Below are 19,618 nucleotides of genomic sequence, written 5' to 3' on the forward strand. Positions count from 1 at the left end.
CACAACTTTCTGCAGCTTCTTTCGGTCCTGTGCAGTAGCCTCTGGCCCCCATACCAGACAGTGGTGCAGCCAGTTAGAATGCTCCCCACAGTACATCTGTAAAAATTTGCGAGTGTCTTTGGTGACATACCAAATCTCCTCAAATAAAAAAATATAGCCACTGTCATATAGCCACTTCTTTGTAAATACATCGATATGTTGGGCTCAGGATAGACAGTCAGAGATGAGATTGCTCACTTCTGCTCCCTCGAAGAGGACTAGTCCTCATAGCTGGTGAAGATCTTCACACCATTCCAGTTGCATTACTGAAGCTCAGTCTCCATTTTACAGGCAAACTGTGGGGATATGTATTTAAGTTCCAAAAAGTTGTAAGTCTTCTCTTCCTTGAATTGCTTTTAAAATTAATAATAGTGCACAATCTTCCAATCCGGCAAATGAATGCTATCCAAAGCTAGCAGATCTTAACAAGAGTCTGCTGAAGATTATGCAAATATTACAACCCTGTGGAATGAATTAACTTTGACAATATGGCTCAGAGTTACTCAGGTCTGGGCATCCTGTACACTTTAGGAAGTTTGGTCCCATCTCCCTCTACATTCTAAATTGCCATTACTAGACAGAAATGTTCCTAATCAATTCTCCCAAGTATCCTTTGACATTGAACCATGAATATGACCTCACTACATTTTTCTTCATTTGTACTAATTTAATCAAACTTTATACATAAATTTCCTACTGTAATTTACAGATTTTATTATGTATTGCAATGTACTGCTGATGCATAAGAAATTTCACAACATATGTTAGTGATATTAAACCCAATTCTGATATGCTGGTCTCTTGTTGCTCTGACAGGAAAATAGACATGGCCATACTTGGCAGGTAGCTTCGCAGGTTTTGATCTTGACTGATCCAGAGAAAAAGCTCTCTGCCCAGCATTGGAATGAGAATTCTCACATTTCTGCTTCAGTGTTGATAACTATTATTTTAATACTAGCTTGTACTAGAGTCCTGGCACAGAAACAAACCTTTTGGCCCAACTGGTCCATGACAACTAAGATGCCCATCCAAGGTTGTCCCATTTGGTCCATATTCTACTTGCCCACACCGACTACGTGTGGACAAACGGAACAAAATTCTAAGTCAAATTGGTGCCAGATTGAAGAATTTTCTCCTCAGCAAGATCAAATATGCAGTCTCATTCATTAATAATGCTGGCAATAGAATGAGGCAATATTAGAGTCATAGAAAAGTACATCAGAGAAACAAATAGGCCATTTGACCCATCTAGTCTCAACCTGTACCAGGACCACAGCCCTCCCTACTTCTACCGTCAATGTATCGATCCAAACTTTTCTTTTACGTTGAAATCGAGCTTGCATGCACCACTTATGCTGGCAGCTCATTCCACACTCTCATGACCCTCTGAATGAAGTTTCCCCTCATGTTCCTCTTACACATTTCACCTTTCACCCTTAACCTGTTGTTATCCCAACCAACCTCAGTGAAAAAAGCCTGCTGGCACTTACCCTATCTATACTCCTCATAATTTTGTATATCTCTATCAAATCTGCTCTCAATCTTCTCTGTTCCAAAGAATACAGTCCTAACCTATTCAGTATTTCCTCATAACTCAGGTCCTCCAGACGCAGCAAAATCCTTGTAAATTTTCTCTGTACTCTTTCCACCTGATTTACATCTTTCCCGTAGGTAGGTGACAAAGACTTCACACAATACTCCAAATTAGGTCTCACCAATCTGTTGACTGAGAACCTTTAGCTAAGATCAGAGTAGATCCCCTTTATCAGAAGAGTTCCATCGGAATCCATCTGCATGTTTCAATTTTAGTTATCGATGTTATCTTCTGGGGTTTATCAATCTTTGAATATTCACTCCAAAATCAACCAATAATCCTTTTCCTTCATTTCCTTCTTCAATGTCCATTAAGGCATTAAATAAAATCAGCTGTGCATAACCTAGGTTTCATAATACAACACCAAAGCTTCATTTACCATGAAACTAAAAAGTAACCAGAGAGCAGTGCAGTAGCATAGTGGTTAGCACAATGGTTTACAATACCAGTGACCTGGGTTCAAATCCCGCCACTGCCTGTAAGGAGTTTGTACACTCTCCCACATGACCGCAACACAGTCCAAAGATGTATTGGTTATTTGGTTAAATAGTCATTGTAAATCGGAGGGTTGTATAGGAAGTACCTACTCCATACTGTATCTAAATAAATAAACAATCTAATTTCAGGTCATTTTGTGGTGTTTCAGTTCACAATTTTGACATACGGTGCATAGTAGGCCCTTCCTGCCCTTCGAGTTGCATCACCCAGCAATCCCGATTTAATCCAAGCCTCAGCACAGGACAATTTACAATGAACAATTATCCTACCAAGCGGTACGTTTTTGGACTGTGGGAGGAAACCAGAGCACCCGGAGGAAACTCACATGCTCACAGGCAACAGCGGGAACTGAATCTGGCTCGCAGGTACTGTGAAGTGCTGTGCTACCCACTCCACTGCTGTGCCACCTTCCACGTCCCAAGCTCACTCAAGCAAAGCCGAAAGCTCATGGCACACTGTGGGTTAACTCATTGTACAATCGTCAGAAACGATGGCCCTCGCAGCATCGGAAATTTATCACTTCCCTGAGCAGACGGAAGGACTTGGAGACAGATTTCCTATTCCAATTCATTACTAGTGGATCATAGGTTACTGACATTAATAAACATAGCATGGATACTCTGATGTCAAAGCTCTGCTTCACAAGAGATAAAACTGGGAACAGTGAGAACTGACAATCAGTTCTCCACATAAATTACACTGAAGAGAATCATTTATGATATTAACTTCGCAGTATTGGAAAACATAACATTGATAGCAAAAGTTTCAAATGGATTGCAACTAAACTAAAACAAACATTTCAGGTGGAGGGAAACCGGAAGAACATTTCAGGGAAGCATAGTTCCCCACCTATTGCAGCAACTTTACTTTAAAAATACCTACAAACATCCTGACTTGTGTTGCCAGAGAAAGGCAAGTCTTCCTGTCACCAACTGAGGAGTTTTTTAACCAAACAAAGCATTTCAGCCACAGGAAAATATACCATTCACACGCACCAACAGAAAAATTCCTTCAATTTCAGGACAAACTGAATCGCAGCTGTATTACGGAATATCATAGCTTTCTATTATTAAACCCATACTATGTTGTTAAAATTCACCACTTTTTCTGAGATTAACTTTTTCTATTCTTTATATTCTACTTTTGAAATTGTTATTCGGTTTTATTTAGCACAAATATTAAATATTGCACTGAAAATATTATTGCATTAAACAATTCTGCAAGAACAAATACTTGTTTTAATTAACTATCTGTTAAATCGCTATTTGCTTCTTCATGATTATTATGCTGTCATGTATTGAAGAATATCATAGTGCTCTTTGAAACATCCACTGGAACACCTGATGAATCCTACTGGTGCTTCAAGAGATAAACTTTGATAGATGTATGGTGGAGAGTATATCGACTGGAATGGAAACCATCACAGTCCTCTGAATGGAAAATCCTACAAAACGTATAGGATTCAGCCCAGTACATCATGGGCAGAGCCCTCCCAACCACTGAGCGCATCTACATGAAACACCATCACAGGAAAGTGGCATCAGTCATCAGAGATCCCCACCACCCAGGTCGTGCTCTCTTCTCACAGCTGCCATCAGGAAGAGGGTACAAGAACCTCAGGACTTGCACTATCGGGTTCAAGAACAGTTGCCGCCCCTCAATCATCAGGCTCTTGGAGACGAGTGGTTAACTCCAGCCACTTGCCCCATCGTTGAAGTGTTCCCACAACCAATAATCTGTCTTTAAAGACACTATCTCATGTTCTCGTTATTTATTTACATTTGCACATTTTGTTGTCTTCTCCACTCCGAGTGATCTTCCATTGATTTTCTACAGATTTGCTGAGTATGCCTGCAGGAAAATGAATCTCGGGCTTGTATATGGTGACATACATGTACTTTGGTAATAAAATTTACTTTGAATTTAGAAGAGGAACAGAGGAATCTTGGGGTCCATGTCCATAGATATCCCAAAGCTGCAATGCAAATTGACAGCGTGGTTAAGAAGGTGTATGGACATAGATTCAGTGGGTACCCACAGTCGTTTTCCCTGGGTTGACATGGTTCATATAAGAGGGTGTATTAATAGCAATGAGGTGTTGGGAAGAAAGTAAAAAGGTGGGGGGGATGTTAGAGGCAATTTTTTTTTTAAAAGACAGAGGGGTAAGTGCATCAAAAGCACTGCCAGGTTTGATGGTGGAGATACACCAGTGGCCTTTAACAGACTGTTAGAGGGATGAAAGAAAATGAAGGGAAGGGCTAGATTAATCTGAGAGTGCATTAAAGGGTTGGCACATATCATGAACTTAATGTCCTGTACTGGTCTACATTCTACACTTTCTGTTCTGCATCTTACTGCCTTTGATGTAATTATATTTCTCATTAAAGAAAAACTGAATCAACATTACAAGGATATCTGTTGTGTAGCTGGGAAGTGGATCACTGATGTGCAGAATAAAGCTTCCTTTCAATGATTAAATTGGAAACATAACAATAGATTATTCTTCTATTACAATTTTTATGCAGTTAAATATAAAGGCTATACATATTGTACCTCTGCTGAAGGACATAAACCAGGTCTTTGCAGTAATTGTCATCACGTTTGGCAAACGTTTTGATATGCTGATATATTCTATTATACTGAAAATAATCACAAAACAGTTAATGGACAGACATTTAATATATTTATTTAGCATTTAAGAAAAAATGAGCAGCATACAAAAGCAATTTGAATTAGAATCGTACAGTGTAGAAACAGGCCCATCAGCGGGCCATCATATGCTGAATATGATGGGCTTTTTTTTTTTACTTAGTATATCTTTACTGCATAGTGATTGGGACATAGGACAGAAGATTCAACTCCTCAGTAACATATAACTAAGTCAGCATCCATGAGAATGAAGAAACAGTTGACATTCCAGGCTGAGGTCCGGAAAGGAAGGGGAAGATGCCAGAATAAAAATGGTGGGGGGGGGGGGGGGTTAGGAGGACAGTTAGAAGGTGATGGGTGAAGCCAGGTGGGTAGAACTATTTATTCATTTCCATAGATGCTGCCTGACCTGCTGAGTTCCTCCAGCATTTTGTGTGTGCTGCTTTGGACTTCCAGCATCTGCAGAATCTGTGTTTATGATGAACTTCTCAATTCTCTTTTGAATTAAAGAATCTGTCCTTCAGCTCCATTTAATCGCCTTTTGTGCAAATCCCTCGCCATATGTTACTAATATGAAATCTGTTGCCAGCATTGGAGAAAGTCCAGTGGAGGTTCAGGAGAATGACCCCTGGAATAAAAAGGTTAATGTTTGAGGAGCATTTGATGGCTCTCAGCTTGTACACACTGGAGTTTAGAAGAATTGGTGGGGGGGGGGGGATCCCATTGAAACATATTGAATATTGAAAGTCTGGCTAGACAATATGTGGGGAGGATGTTTCCTATAGTGGGGGGAGTCTGGGACAGGAAGGCACAGTCTCAGAACTGAGAGAAGTCCTTTTAGAACAGAGATGAGAAAAAAATCTTCAGTTAATCAGAGCAGGGGTTCCCAAACTTTTTTATGCCATGGAGACTCACCATTAACTGAGGGGTTAATGGACACCAGGCTGGGAACCCCTGAGCATAGGGTGGTGAATCCAGAAACATAGAAAACCTACAGCACAATACAGGCCCTCCGGCCCACAATGCTGTTGTGAACATGTACTTACTTTAGAAATTACCTCAGGTTACCCATAGCCTCCTATTTTTCTAAGCTCCATGTACCTACCCAGGAGTCTCTTAAAATACCCTGTTGTATCCAATTTAAATCTGTGGAATTCTTTGCCACAGGTGGCTGTGCAGGTCAAGTTACTGGTATACTTGAGGTGGGGATCGATAGGTTCTTGATCAATCAGAGAGTCATAGGTTAAGGGGAGAAGACAGAAGACCTGATGGGCCAAATGGCCTAATTTTGCTCCTAGGACTTACAGCCTTACTGGCATTTTATTTACCAGACTCTGTACATTGCAAGTAGTCATTCTTGATGTTTTCAACCAATCCATCACAAAAACCCTTTATGGGAGGGAGTAAATTTTTTCCATTATCTGTTGCTTGAAGTGCAACCCAGTTTCATTTCTGAATGGCTTGGTTCTCATTTCAAAATGTTACCTTTCTTTACTATTGAGTTTCCTTTACCCAAGATATTTTGTTTTCTTTAAATACCGTCCCATCAGTGCAAAAAACTACCATGATAACTGATGAATTATCCTACAATATGAAGCACTTCAATAAATCATATTTCTAGCTGATAGAACCAGCTTTCATAGTTTAACCAACAGACACAAAATGCTGGAAATAACTCTGAAGATCAGGCAGCATTGTTGGAGAGGAATAAAGGGTTGATGTTTCTGGCCAAAAGTGTTCATCAGGACCCTCTGCCGACATTTTTACTCTTTTCCTTAGATGCTGCCTGATCTGCTGAGTTCCTCCAGCAATTTGTGTAAGCCTTCAATCCATAATTTTTTTAAGAAGTCTTGTGTAGGAGGTTCTAAGAATTCAAGAAACGGGATTTGGGCAGCTCTTTCTGATGAATTTTTTTTTGAGACTGCATCTGGTAACTTGTTACTGCGACAGTTTCTGATTAACCTCAATGGAAAAAAATGAGCTGAAAAATGGCAGAAAGAATTTAATGCAGATAAGTGCGAGGTGTGGCACTTTGGTAGGATTTACACAGTCAACAGGAGGGCACTGAGGAGTGTGGTAGAGCAAAGGGATCTGGGAAGACAGATCCACTAATTCATTGAAAGAGGTGTCACAGGTAGACCGGGTCATAAAGAAAGCCTTTGGCACAGTGGTCTTCACAAATCAATGTAATGAGTACAGGAGATGAAACATTACATACAAGACATTGGTGAGATCTAATTTGGAGTATTGTATGCAGTTTTGCTCCGCTACCTATATCACCATTTAACAATTACAGCACGGAAACAGGCCATCTCAGCCCTTCTAGTCTGTGCCGAAGGCTTACTCTCACCAAGTCCCATCGACCTGCACTCAGTCCATATCCTTCCATTCCTTTCCTGTCCATATACTTATCCAATTTTACTTTAAATGACAATATCGAACCTGCCTCTACCACTTCTACTGGAAGCTTGTTCCACATAGCTACCACTCTCTTAGTAAAGAAATTCTCCCTCCTGTTTCCCCTGAACTTTTGCCCCCTAACTCTCAACTCATGCCCTCTTGTTTGAATCTCCCCTACTCTCAATGGAGAAAGCCTATCCATGTCAACTCTATCTATCCCCCTCATAATTTTAAATAACTCTATCGTCCCCCCTCAACCTTCTACACTCCAAAGAATAAAGACCTAACTTGTTTAACCTTTCTCAGTAACTTAGGTGCTGAAACCCAGGTAACATTCTAGTAAATTTCCTCTGTACTCTCTCTATTTCGTTGACATCTTACCTATAATTCGGTGATCAGAACTGTACACAATACTCCAAATTTGGCCTCACCAATGCCTTGTACAATTTTAACATTACATCCCAACTCCTATACTCAATGCTCTGATTTATAAATGCCAGCATTAAATTCCATCTGCCATCATTCAGCCCACTCTTCTAACTGGCCTAAATCTCTCTGCACGCTTTGAAAACCTACTTCATTATCCACAATGCCACCTACCTTAGTATCATCTGCATACTTACTAATCCAATTTACCGCCCCATCATCATTAATGTATATGACAAACAACAATGGTCCCAGTACAGACCCCTGAGGCACACCACTAGTCACCAGCCTCCAACCTGACGAACAGTTATCCACCACTACTCTCTGGCATCTCCCATCCAGCCACTGTTGAATCTACAGGAAACCTATAGGAAAGATGTAAATAAGGTTGAAAGAGTAGAGAGAAAATTTAAAAGGATGTTGCCAGGTCTGGAGGACCTGAGTTTATAAGGAAAGATTGAATAGTTAGGGCTGCATTCCTTAGAATGTAGAAGATCGACAGGAGATTTGATAGAGGTATATAAAATTACGAGTGGTATAGATAAGGTAAATACAAGCAGGCTTTTTCCCCCACTGAGGATGGGTGGGGCTACAACCAGGCATCATGGGTTAAGGGTGAAAGGTGAAAAGTTTAAAGGGAACATGATGGGAAACTTCTTCACGCAGAGGGTTGTGAGAGTATGGAATGGGCAGCCAGCATAAGTGCTGCATGTGAGGTTGATTTCAAAGTTTAAGAGAAGTTTGGATAGGTACATGGATGGTCGGGGTATGGTCTCTGTGCAGGGCAATGGGAATAGGCAGTTTAAAAGGTTTCAGCTTGAACTAGACCCTGCTTCTGTGCTGTAATTCTCTGTGACCTTACTAATGTTTGTAAATCTTTGTTTTCAGAAATGATTTTATTCATACTTCCCACGTTGTACTTCATCTGCCATAGTGTTACCCCCTTCCTTAACCTACTCTTGCTTAAATATAAGCTACCATGATCCCACTTTGATCCCCCTTCTTTACAAATGACCAGGTCACTGGCTGCAGTTTTTGCCATTACTTTGAATTTTTGTTAGCAATCTCCAATAATCTTAAATAAAAGTCTTCTCGAATTCCATGCACGGAACATCCAAAAGCCACACCCTCAACATATTTACAATCTGCTTAAAATTCTGGCTCGATGAATCAACATGACCTACTCTTTATAATATACGGACTTCCTTCGTTCAGTTTATACAAGGTCGAAGAGAGACTCCCCAAGATTAAATTCCAATAACCCTCTTAGAAAATATATTAAACTAACTGGTAATACAATTTGCTGGTTTCTCACTTCCTGGTTTGATATCTAAAGTCTTCCAAATAAATTTATTAATTTAGCTTCAGTCGGCTCTCAAGTTAATCTTCTACTGGATACAACATTTAATCAAGTGGACTGGACAAACTCACTTAATATTTTATCACAAACAAGAGAAAATCTGCAGATGCTGGATTTTCAATTATTTTATACCTGCACACAACGTTAAAAACAGTTTACGCAAAGCACTGACATATTCGTATAAATTGTTTTACACAAACCACCACACGGTCATAAGACCTCGGCAAAAACTTCAACAGTTTTAATATTGTATTTGCGAACCTAAAGTGAAAACAAGGTTCCCCCCCCCCCCCCCACACCTTTTTACGTAAGAATAACGAAATATTTAAATTATTCAACTTCCAATATATTAGCAAGAAGACTGGACAAAAGGAAAACATTTTCTTACTGTGCATCCACCCACTGGGTCTTTCATTTTGACTTTTTTCTCTGGATTCACACGCATTAGGGAAAAATAGTGCTGGCGAGTTTACACTTGCACTTTGAGCAGTCATCTGGTAAAGTCACGGCGACTAAATAGTAGCCCGTGGGTCCTAATGCCCCAACAGTGCAACCACCAGGAGAACACAGAGAGTGGCTCCTGTGCCTTGTGATTGGCTGCCGAGTTGTGAAAAATTGGGTCACAATTCGGCACCACTACATATTAGAAGGTGGTTCAGTAAAATAAAACGATATTATTCTCCATTCCAACGTTTCCGTGATATAAAATATACGTGTGGATTGAAGCTTTTCAATTGTATTCGGCAGCTATCCAATGACAGCGTTAGGGCAGTAATTTACCGCTTTACGTCTCATATAGGTCTAAGGATACAAACTAAAACGTTGCGTGGCGTGGATCGGGACCTAAGCCAGTCATTTGAAACGTTAGTATGAAATAACCTTGGAGGGGTTTAATGTAAAATAGGTGATAAAAGTTTCACTTGTTTTTACAGCCTGCCAGATTGCAAATGTTTATAAAAGGGCGTCCAACCCATTATTATATTAAGTAATGGATCTGGAATTGTATTCCAAAGTTCAAAGTAAATTTTGTCATCAAAGTACATATATGTCACCATATACAGCCCTGAGATTCATTTTCCTGCAGGCATACTCAGCAAATCTATTGAGTAGTAACTGTAACAGGATCAGTGAAAGAATTTTCAATCTCCCTGCCATAAGCTGATTCACCTCCACCTGGCCCACAACAGTGGTGTCATTAGCAAACTTGTAAATGGTGTTGGAGCTGTGCTCAGCCACACAATCAAAGGTGTAAGGTGAGTAGAGCAGAGGGCTAAGCCCACAGCCCTGTAGTACAACTGTGCTGATAGAGATTGTGGAGGAGATGTTGCCAATCCAGACCGACTGGGGTCTGCTAGTGAGGAAACTAAGGTTCCGGTTGCACAAGGAGATATTGAAGCAAAAGTCTTGGAGCTTATTGATTAATTTCAAGGGGATGATGGTATTAAATGCCAAACTATAATCAATAAAGTGAATCCTGATGGTTTAAATGGAAAGCTAATGAGATGGCATCTGCTGTGGACATGTTGCTCAAGTAGGCAAATTGGAGTAGATCCAAGTTATTTCTCAGGCAGGAGCTGATATGTTTCTTCACATGCAACTGGATGATGGTTATTGTTATTGTCACATGTACTGAGACACAATGTAAGGCTTGTATTGCATGTTGTTCAGAAAGCTCAATGGAAGTATAACTAGGCCGGGGGTCGGCAACCCGCGGCTCCGGAGCCACATGTGGCTCTTTTACGTCTGTGCTGCGGCTCCCTGTTGCTTTGGGAAATAATTGGTTGTGGCGACCCTTTTCCTGGCACATCCGAACCGACTCACAATTAGATAGCCTACGGGGGTTTGCGAACACAGAGCTTTGGAGCCTCTGCGCCATGGGGGGCAGGTTGAGGGAGGCTTAAAAGTGAGGCTGAAGTTTTCGAATAAAGTTTTTTCCTTCGACTGCAGTTACCGACTCCGTGTCGTAATTTTAGCGCTGCGTGTAGCACACCGCTACATGGTCAGTATTTAATTAAAATGTATTTTATGTTAGTTCGTTAGTTTTTGAAATGTAAATCTAAATTTGAAGATTATGGTGATCTTGTACAATCTAAATAAGACGTTGTGGCGACCCATTTCCTGACACATCCGAACCGGCTCACAATTAGCCAGCGTTCAGGCTAAGGGAGATAGCCTACGGGGGTTTGTGAGTACGTGTCTTTTGCAGCATCCGCGCCCATGGGGGGCGGGTTGAGGGAGGCTTAAAAGCAAGGCTGTTTAGTTCGAATAAAGCTATCTTTGACTGCAGTTTACTGACTGCGTGTAGCACACCGCTACAACGTGTTTTTAATCGCTGGCTGTCCAGAGGGGAGGTGCTGAAACGCTTTGTCGCGTGTCTGAAAGAAGTGAAAACTTTCCTGGGCAGCAAAGGGCTCAACTTTCCTGAGCTGGAACAGCCAGAGTGGCTGGAAAAGCTACACTTCATGGTAGACATGACAGCGCACCTGAACACGCTGAACACAGCTCTTCAGGGGTAAGGACGTACAGCCCTGCACATGTTGGAGGATGTTTTGGCATTCGAGCGCAAGTTGACGTTGCTTGCCAGAGATTAACAGAAAGGCACATTGTCTCACTTCCCCAATTTGAGAGAGTTCAAACAAGGTCACGACATGATAAATTCGGAGTATTTACATTCTGCAATCATCGCAATGCAAACATCGTTTGGGAAACGCTTCTGTGAGTTCAGAGAGGAAAAAAACACATTATCCTTCCCGGTCACTCCCCTAAGCATCGATCCATCCCTACTGAATACGACTGCATTGTCAGGTGTGAGTCAACCTGAACAAGTATGATAAATATTTTAATTGCCTATTATTTTACGTATATTCATATGTTTTCATTGTTCAGTGAAATAGTCCTTTTATTTTTCAGGTTGACAGCTGGCTGACGTTATTTTTGGTTTGCTGCTGGCGGCAAATTTAAGTTCGGCGTTTTTCATAAATACAAGAAGGACTCAAATAGACGTTGAATATTTTACTTAAAAGTAACCTTCAACCCAACATCTTTTTTTCGGAGTTCAAAATGTTTTTGTTGCATGCAGAAATGTAATTTCGTTTTCTCTGCAGGAGTTCATCAATTTCATAAATGCAACACATTATAGTTTGTTTATACATAGCATAAAGGCAAAACAAAACGTTGTATGCAGTGTTATTTCATTTTAAATGTCAAACGGGTTTTGCGGCTCCCAGTGTTTTCTTTTCTGTGGGAAACGGGTCCAAGTGGCTCTTTCAGTGGTAAAGGTTGCTGACCCCTGAACTAGGCAAATACACTGGCCAATTAAGGTAGTACAAGTAGTTAATAAGGTGCAAGGTCCTAATGAGGTAGATGGCGAGGTCAAGAGATAGATATAAATACAAGTATATTCTCTTCTCATTGTTAGCATCAGGGAAGAGGTCCAGAAGCCTGAGACACCAACTCAATGATTCAGGAACAGCTTCTTCCCCTCTGCCATCAGATTTCTGAATGAGCATTGAACTCATAATCACTACCTCACTACTTTAACACTACTGTAGAGCTGAGACTTACTGCTTTTATTCAGCAATCCGATCAGAGGAACACAGGATAAGTAATGCAAAGTAACACGATACTTGATCTAAAGGTGACAATCTGAAAGTTTCTTGCTGATAATTTCCAGTGTGTAAGCTCTCATGCTCCACTTTCATTTGTCATATGACATTGGTGATCCTGGTCTTTCCATGATTATCATTTTTCTTGGCAAATTTTCTATGGAGGTGGTTTGCCATTGCCTTCTTCTTCACAAGACGGGTGACCCCAGCCATTATCAATACCTGTCTGCCTGGCATCAGTGGTCGCATAACCAGGACTTGTGATATGCACCAGCTGCTCATATGACCATCCACCACCCGCCCCTGTGGAATTGTGGAACCATGGCCCTGATCAGGAGGAGGAAGGGTTAAGCAGATGCTATAACTTGCCCAAGGGTGATCTGCAAGCTAGCAGAGCTAAGGAGTGCCTTACACCTACTTTGGTAGAGATGTATTTCCATTCTGCCAGCCGAAATTCACTTTATATTCTGGGTAATTCTGTCCATATTTTAAACCTATGTCTAAATGTTACATTATTAAGATGTGATAAAAAGGAATGTTTAGTTTCCTAACACACCAACAATAATGTTTCCATTCTAGAAACTCAGTTCTGGGGAACTTCGGGTGCCAACTTTCGATATAAGCTCATAATTTATCATGCAGATCCCGCTGGATGTTATTTTGCCCTGGAGATTAATGTGAGTGTGCCTCAGGCACACCAGGAGTGTGCAGTGGGGGCAAATTTGATTATCAGCTTCAGAATCACTGGCATATATCATGAAATTCATTGTAATGCGCCGTATGTTAACCCCTTCATTCCTGGAATCATCCTCGTGTACCTCCTCTGGACTCTCTCCAATGACAACACAGTCTTTCTGAGATACGGGGCCCAAAACAGTTGACAATACTCCAAGTGCAGCTTGACCAGTGTCTTATAAAGTCTCAGCATTATCTCCTTGCTTTTATATTCTATTCCCCTTGAAATAAATGCCAACATTGCATTTGCCTTCTTTACTACAGACTCAACCTTTTGGGAGTTTTGCACAAGGACTCCTAAATACACTCTGCACCTCTGTTGTCTGAACCTTTTCCCATTTAGGTAATAGTCTGCACTATTGTTCCTTTTACCAAAATGCATCATTGTACATTTCCCAACACTGTATTCCTTCTGCCACTTTTTTGCCTGTTCTTCCAATTTGTATAAGTCCTGCTGCAATCACATTGCTTACTCAACACTACCTACCCCTTCACCTATCTTCGCATCATCCGCAAACTTTGCCACAAAGCCAACAATTCCATTATCCAAATCATTGACAAGCAATGTGAAAAGTAATAGTCCCAAAACTGACCCCTGAGGAACACCACCATGAAAAACTGGCAGCCAAATAGAAAAGGCCTCCATTATCTCCACTCTCTGCTTCCTGCCTATCAACAGGAAATTGACACTAGCAGGGAGGACAATTTGGTTTGCATGGACTGGATGGGCCAAAGGGTCTGTATTCATGCTGTGTTGCTCTGAGTCTTTAAGGTCAAATGTTTGGATTTTTTTGATGATTGCATGGGGTTCAATCCCATTCACAACGCTTCAGAGAATGAAGCAGACCAGACATGCAGATAACATTCAGGCATGGGTTGATTAGTGGCAAAAGTATTTGTGTTAGAAAAGTGCCAGGCAATAACCATTCCCAAGATGTACAGGTCTAACCATCTGTCTTGTCACTCAAAGGCACTGCCATCAATAAAGCCCCCACTGCCTATATCCTGTGGTTGCCCAAAAACTGAAGTGGACAAGTCACACAAATCAAATAACAACGAGAGTAGATCCGAGTCTGGATAACCAGACTCAGCACCTGACACCACAAGACATTTCCATTACCTACGAGGCACTAGTCGGAAGTGTGATGGAACATTCTCCACTTGCCTCCTGGCATGCATCCTGATACATTGGTCTGTGTCCATTACTCTCAGAGTGGCTTGTATTTTTGTGCAATGAATGCCATTCAATGTACAAGAATGCTCCTTGCCATTTGTGCAATTTGCTGTTTTTCAGTTGGCAGGGCAATAATTCTTGTTGCTGTTCGCATAATTTGCATTTTTACATTTGGGAGGGTGCAGGTTGATGTTCTTGTTGCCATTTGAATGATTTTTTTTTAGCATGGGACGGTGTTTGAAGTTTTATTTAAACCCACTCCACAGTTTTCTTTGTTTCGTGGCTGCTTGTGGAGATGATGAATCGCTGGGTTGCATATGCATATGTACTTTGATAATAAATGTACTTTGAATCTTTGAACTTTGAAACTATCCTACCAGGCTGTGATTCAACCAGTCAGAATACTTTCAACAGTGCACCTGTAGAAACTCATTAGAGTATATGGTGAAATTCTAATCTCCTTAAACTCTTTAAAAAGTAAAGGCCTTCTTTGTGATGGCACAGGACAGGTCATCATAGATGTTAACACCCTGCGAGTCATTCATTCATTTCTGTGGTTTGTTGTTATAATGATTCAGCTATTTAATGCTTTCTCCAAGTCTTTTAAGTTATTGAGGACTGCAGAAGGAATTTGAATTAAGATCAAGGGTGTGCACATTGAAATACCTCCAAAGATGGCAGCATTCGTCCACATTCCTCTGGAATACATCATAACCGGGATAAAGAGCACTTAGCAAAGGGTAAGTTGCTGGAAGACAAAGGAAGATGAAGGAATGGAAGGAAAAGCAGAGCAGACTCAATGGTTTGAATGGCCTAATTCTGCTCCCATGTCATACAATCTTATGGCATATCTGAAGAATGCCATAACTGGCTGCGAATTCTGAGTGTAATGCTTCTACCTCAAGCTCAGAAAGGGACAGTATGTTAGGCTCTATGCATCAGTCAGGACATCCTCAACTCCTGCTCCCTGCTGCTCCCTGAACCATAGATTTAGAGTTGTCAAGGTGACCTGCATTAGGTTCCCTTCTGGCTGGAATCATAGATATTTGTGCAACACACACAAAATGCTGGAGGAACTCCAGGCAACATCTATGGAAAAAAGTAGTCAGCTTTTTGGACAGGACTGCCGAAGGGTTTCGGCCCAAAATTTTGACTGTACATTCTTCCACAAATGTTTCTGCAGATGCTACACTTCTTGAGCACCACTCACAAAATGCTGAAGGAACTCAACAGGTTAATAAGCAGCATCTCTGGAGGGAGTTAAACAGTGGATGCTCTGGGTGAGGTACTCTATCATGACTCAACGATCTCAGCTTGAAACATCGACTGTTCATTTCCCTCCATAGAGGCTGATTGACCTGCTGAGTTCTCTCAGCATTTTGGAAGTGCCAGAACTGAATCTAAAGCGGGACTTCCCAACCATTTTTACGCCATGGAACCTTACCATTAACCAGATGGTACATGGACCCCAGGTTGGGCACCGCTGATCTAATAGGATTTCATCTCCTCAGCTCTCAGCTGGTACATGACCATAGGTAACAAACGTTAATGAAGACATAAGAAACTAGAGATGCTGGGATATGGAGCAGCACACAAAAAGTGAGGAAATCAGCAGGTCAGACAGCTCTATAGATGTTGCCTGATCTGCTGAATCCCTCCAGCATTTTGTAAATGCCATTACAGAATATAAAGACATTTTTATATCTAAATGCCTGGTATCTGGCAGTAGCTGTGAAGTCTTCATCCTGTAGCTGTGATGTGTTAAATTCATTTAAGCTACCACAGTATCCAGTGGTTGGATACACAACGGCCAAGGCCATTGAATAATCCCTCATAAGACCATAAGACATAGGAACAGAATTAAAACTTTCAGCTCATTGAGTCTGCTCCATCGTTACATCATGGCTGATCCTGGATCCAACACAACGATCAACTTCTACCTTAAATATACCCATGGACTTGGCCTCCATTACAATCTGTGGCAGAGCATTCCACAGATTCACTATTCTCTGGCTAAAAAAAATCCTCCTTACCTCAATTCTAAAAGGTCACCCCTCAGTTCTGAGGCTGTGCCCTCTAGTTCTGGATACCCAAACCATAAGAAACATCCTCTCCACGTCCACCGTATCTAGTCCTTTCACCATTCGGTAGGTTTCGATGAGATCCCTACTCATTCCTTTAAATTCCAGTGAGAATAGGCCCAAAGCTGCCAAACGCTCCTCATACATTAACTCCTTCCTTCCTGGAATCTCCTTGTCGTCCTTCTCTGGACTCTCTCCAATGATAACACATCCTTTTGATTCAGGTGTCTAACCTACAAACAATGTAGGTATTCATGTATTCAATGCATGCAATCAATCTGAAGTATGAAATTTGAAAGAGAAGAAATAATGATTCTCCATTTGGGCCTGCTGTTTGCCATAGAACATTGAGCTACTAGGTTTCTTGAGCACTTATATTTACTAATCGTTATCTTAACTAGAGCTGTTAAACCCTTGGGCTTTCAGTTTAACCTTGTCATGTTAACAGCCGCTAGCATGTGCTTCCCATAGTCTATGATTATTTAAAGAGTTCCTTAGCGGAGTCATTGTGTTGGAGAGAACGAATTGTCTCGAGATGTTGCTCAGTCACTATCCCAAGGCTCCGTTGGTATTTATATGTCTCACCTCTTGTTTCCGTTTCCTCCTGGGGAGGCTGCCACTCCTCCACTCCTGGGTTGAGTTGTGAACCTACAGACGGCAGCTCCTGGGTTGAGTTGTGAACCTACAGACGGCAGCTCCTGGGTTGAGTTGTGAACCTACAGACGGCAGCTCCTGGATTGAGTTGTGAACCTACAGAGGGCAGCTCCTGGGTTGAGTTGTGAACCTACAGACGGCAGCTCCTGGGTTGAGTTGTGAACCTACAGACGGCAGCTCCTGGGTTGTGTTGTGAACCTACAGACGGCAGCTCCTGGGTTGAGTTGTGAACCTACAGATGGCAGCTCCTGGGTTGAGTTGTGAACCTACAGACAGCAGCTCCTGGGTTGAGTTGTGAACCTACAGACGGCAGCTCCTGGGTTGAGTTGTGAACCTACAGACAGCAGCTCCTGGGTTGAGTTGTGAACTTACAGACGGCAGCTCCTGGGTTGAGTTGTGAACCCACAGACGGCAGCTCCTGGGTTGAGTTGTGAACTTACAGACGGCAGCTCCTCGATTGAGTTGTGAACCTACAGACGGCAGCTCCTGGGTTGAGTTGTGAACCTACAGACAGCAGCTCCTCGATTGAGTTGTGAACCTACAGACGGCAGCTCCTGGGTTGAGTTGTGAACCTACAGACGGCAGCTCCTGGGTTGAGTTGTGAACTTACAGATGGCAGCTCCTGGGTTGAGTTGTGAACCTACAGACGGCAGCTCCTGGGTTGAGTTGTGAACCTACAGACGGCAGCTCCTGGGTTGAGTTGTGAACCTACAGACGGCAGCTCCTCGATTGAGTTGTGAACCTACAGACGGCAGCTCCTGGGTTGAGTTGTGAACTTACAGATGGCAGCTCCTGGGTTGAGTTGTGAACCTACAGACGGCAGCTCCTGGGGTGAGTTGTGAACCTACAGACAGCAGCTCCTCGATTGAGTTGTGAACCTACAGACGGCAGCTCCTGGATTGAGTTGTGAACCTACAGACAGCAGCTCCTCGATTGAGTTGTGAACCTACAGACGGCAGCTCCTGGGTTGAGTTGTGAACCTACAGACGGCAGCTCCTCGATTGAGTTGTGAACCTACAGACGGCAGCTCCTGGGTTGAGTTGTGAACTTACAGACGGCAGCTCCTGGGTTGAGTTGTGAACCTACAGACGGCAGCTCCTGGGTTGAGTTGTGAACCTACAGACGGCAGCTCCTGGGTTGTGTTGTGAACCTACAGACGGCAGCTCCTCGAGTGAGTTGTGAACCTACAGACGGCAGCTCCTCGATTGAGTTGTGAACCTACAGACGGCAGCTCCTGGGTTGAGTTGTGAACCTACAGACAGCAGCTCCTCGATTGAGTTGTGAACCTACAGACGGCAGCTCCTGGGTTGAGTTGTGAACCTACAGACAGCAGCTCCTCGATTGAGTTGTGAACCTACAGACGGCAGCTCCTGGGTTGAGTTGTGAACTTACAGACGGCAGCTCCTGGGTTGAGTTGTGAACCTACAGACGTCAGCTCCTGGGTTGAGTTGTGAACCTACAGACGGCAGCTCCTGGGTTGAGTTGTGAACCTACAGACGGCAGCTCCTGGGTTGAGTTGTGAACCTACAGACGGCAGCTCCTCGATTGAGTTGTGAACCTACAGACGGCAGCTCCTGGGTTGAGTTGTGAACCTACAGACGGCAGCTGCTGGGTTGAGTTGTGAACCTACAGACGGCAGCTCCTGGGTTGAGTTGTGAACCGACAGACGGCAGCTCCTGGGTTGAGTTGTGAACCTACAGATGGCAGCTCCTGGGTTTAGTTGTGAACTTACAGACGGCAGCTCCTGGGTTGAGTTGTGAACCTACAGACGGCAGCTCCTGGGTTTAGTTGTGAACCTACAGACGGCAGCTGCTGGGTTGAGTTGTGAACCTACAGACGGCAGCTCCTGGGTTGAGTTGTGAACCGACAGACGGCAGCTGCTGGGTTGAGTTGTGAACCTACAGACGGCAGCTCCTGGGTTGAGTTGTGAACTTACAGACGGCAGCTCCTGGGTTGAGTTGTGAACCTACAGACGGCAGCTCCTGGGTTTAGTTGTGAACTTACAGACGGCAGCTCCTGGGTTGAGTTGTGAACCTACAGACGGCAGCTCCTGGGTTGAGTTGTGAACCTACAGACGACAGCTCCTGGGTTGTGTTGTGAACCTACAGACGGCAGCTCCTGGGTTGAGTTGTGAACCTACAGACGGCAGCTCCTCGATTGAGTTGTGAACCTACAGACGGCAGCTCCTGGGTTGAGTTGTGAACCTACAGACAGCAGCTCCTCGAGTGAGTTGTGAACCTACAGACGGCAGCTCCTGGGTTGAGTTGTGAACCTACAGTCATCAGCTCCTCGATTGAGTTGTGATCCTACGGACGGCAGCTCCTGGGTTGAGTTGTGAACCTACAGACGGCAGCTGCTGGGTTGAGTTGTGAACCTACAGACGGCAGCTCCTGGTTTGAGTTG

The 19,618-nt window shown here is 42.8% G+C and overlaps 1 protein-coding gene across 3 annotated transcripts in view; it reads right to left on the reverse strand.

The window, feature by feature from the left end:
- The window catches only part of nostrin (nitric oxide synthase trafficking), a 53,876-nt gene extending 44,371 nt beyond the window's left edge, over nt 1-9,505 (reverse strand). For all 3 annotated transcript variants that reach the window (XM_059966391.1, XM_059966389.1, XM_059966390.1), the window contains exons 1-2: nt 9,355-9,505; nt 4,685-4,770 (exon numbers count right to left, since the gene is read on the reverse strand). In XM_059966391.1, coding sequence (XP_059822374.1) covers nt 4,685-4,770; nt 9,355-9,411 — 143 coding nt within the window. In that variant the 5' untranslated portion in view covers nt 9,412-9,505. The remainder of the gene's footprint in view (nt 1-4,684; nt 4,771-9,354) is intronic.
- Nucleotides 9,506-19,618: the final 10,113 nt, after the last annotated feature.

This window comes from Hypanus sabinus, chromosome 4 (assembly GCF_030144855.1).
Source record: "Hypanus sabinus isolate sHypSab1 chromosome 4, sHypSab1.hap1, whole genome shotgun sequence".
NCBI classification, from domain to species: domain Eukaryota; kingdom Metazoa; phylum Chordata; class Chondrichthyes; order Myliobatiformes; family Dasyatidae; genus Hypanus; species Hypanus sabinus.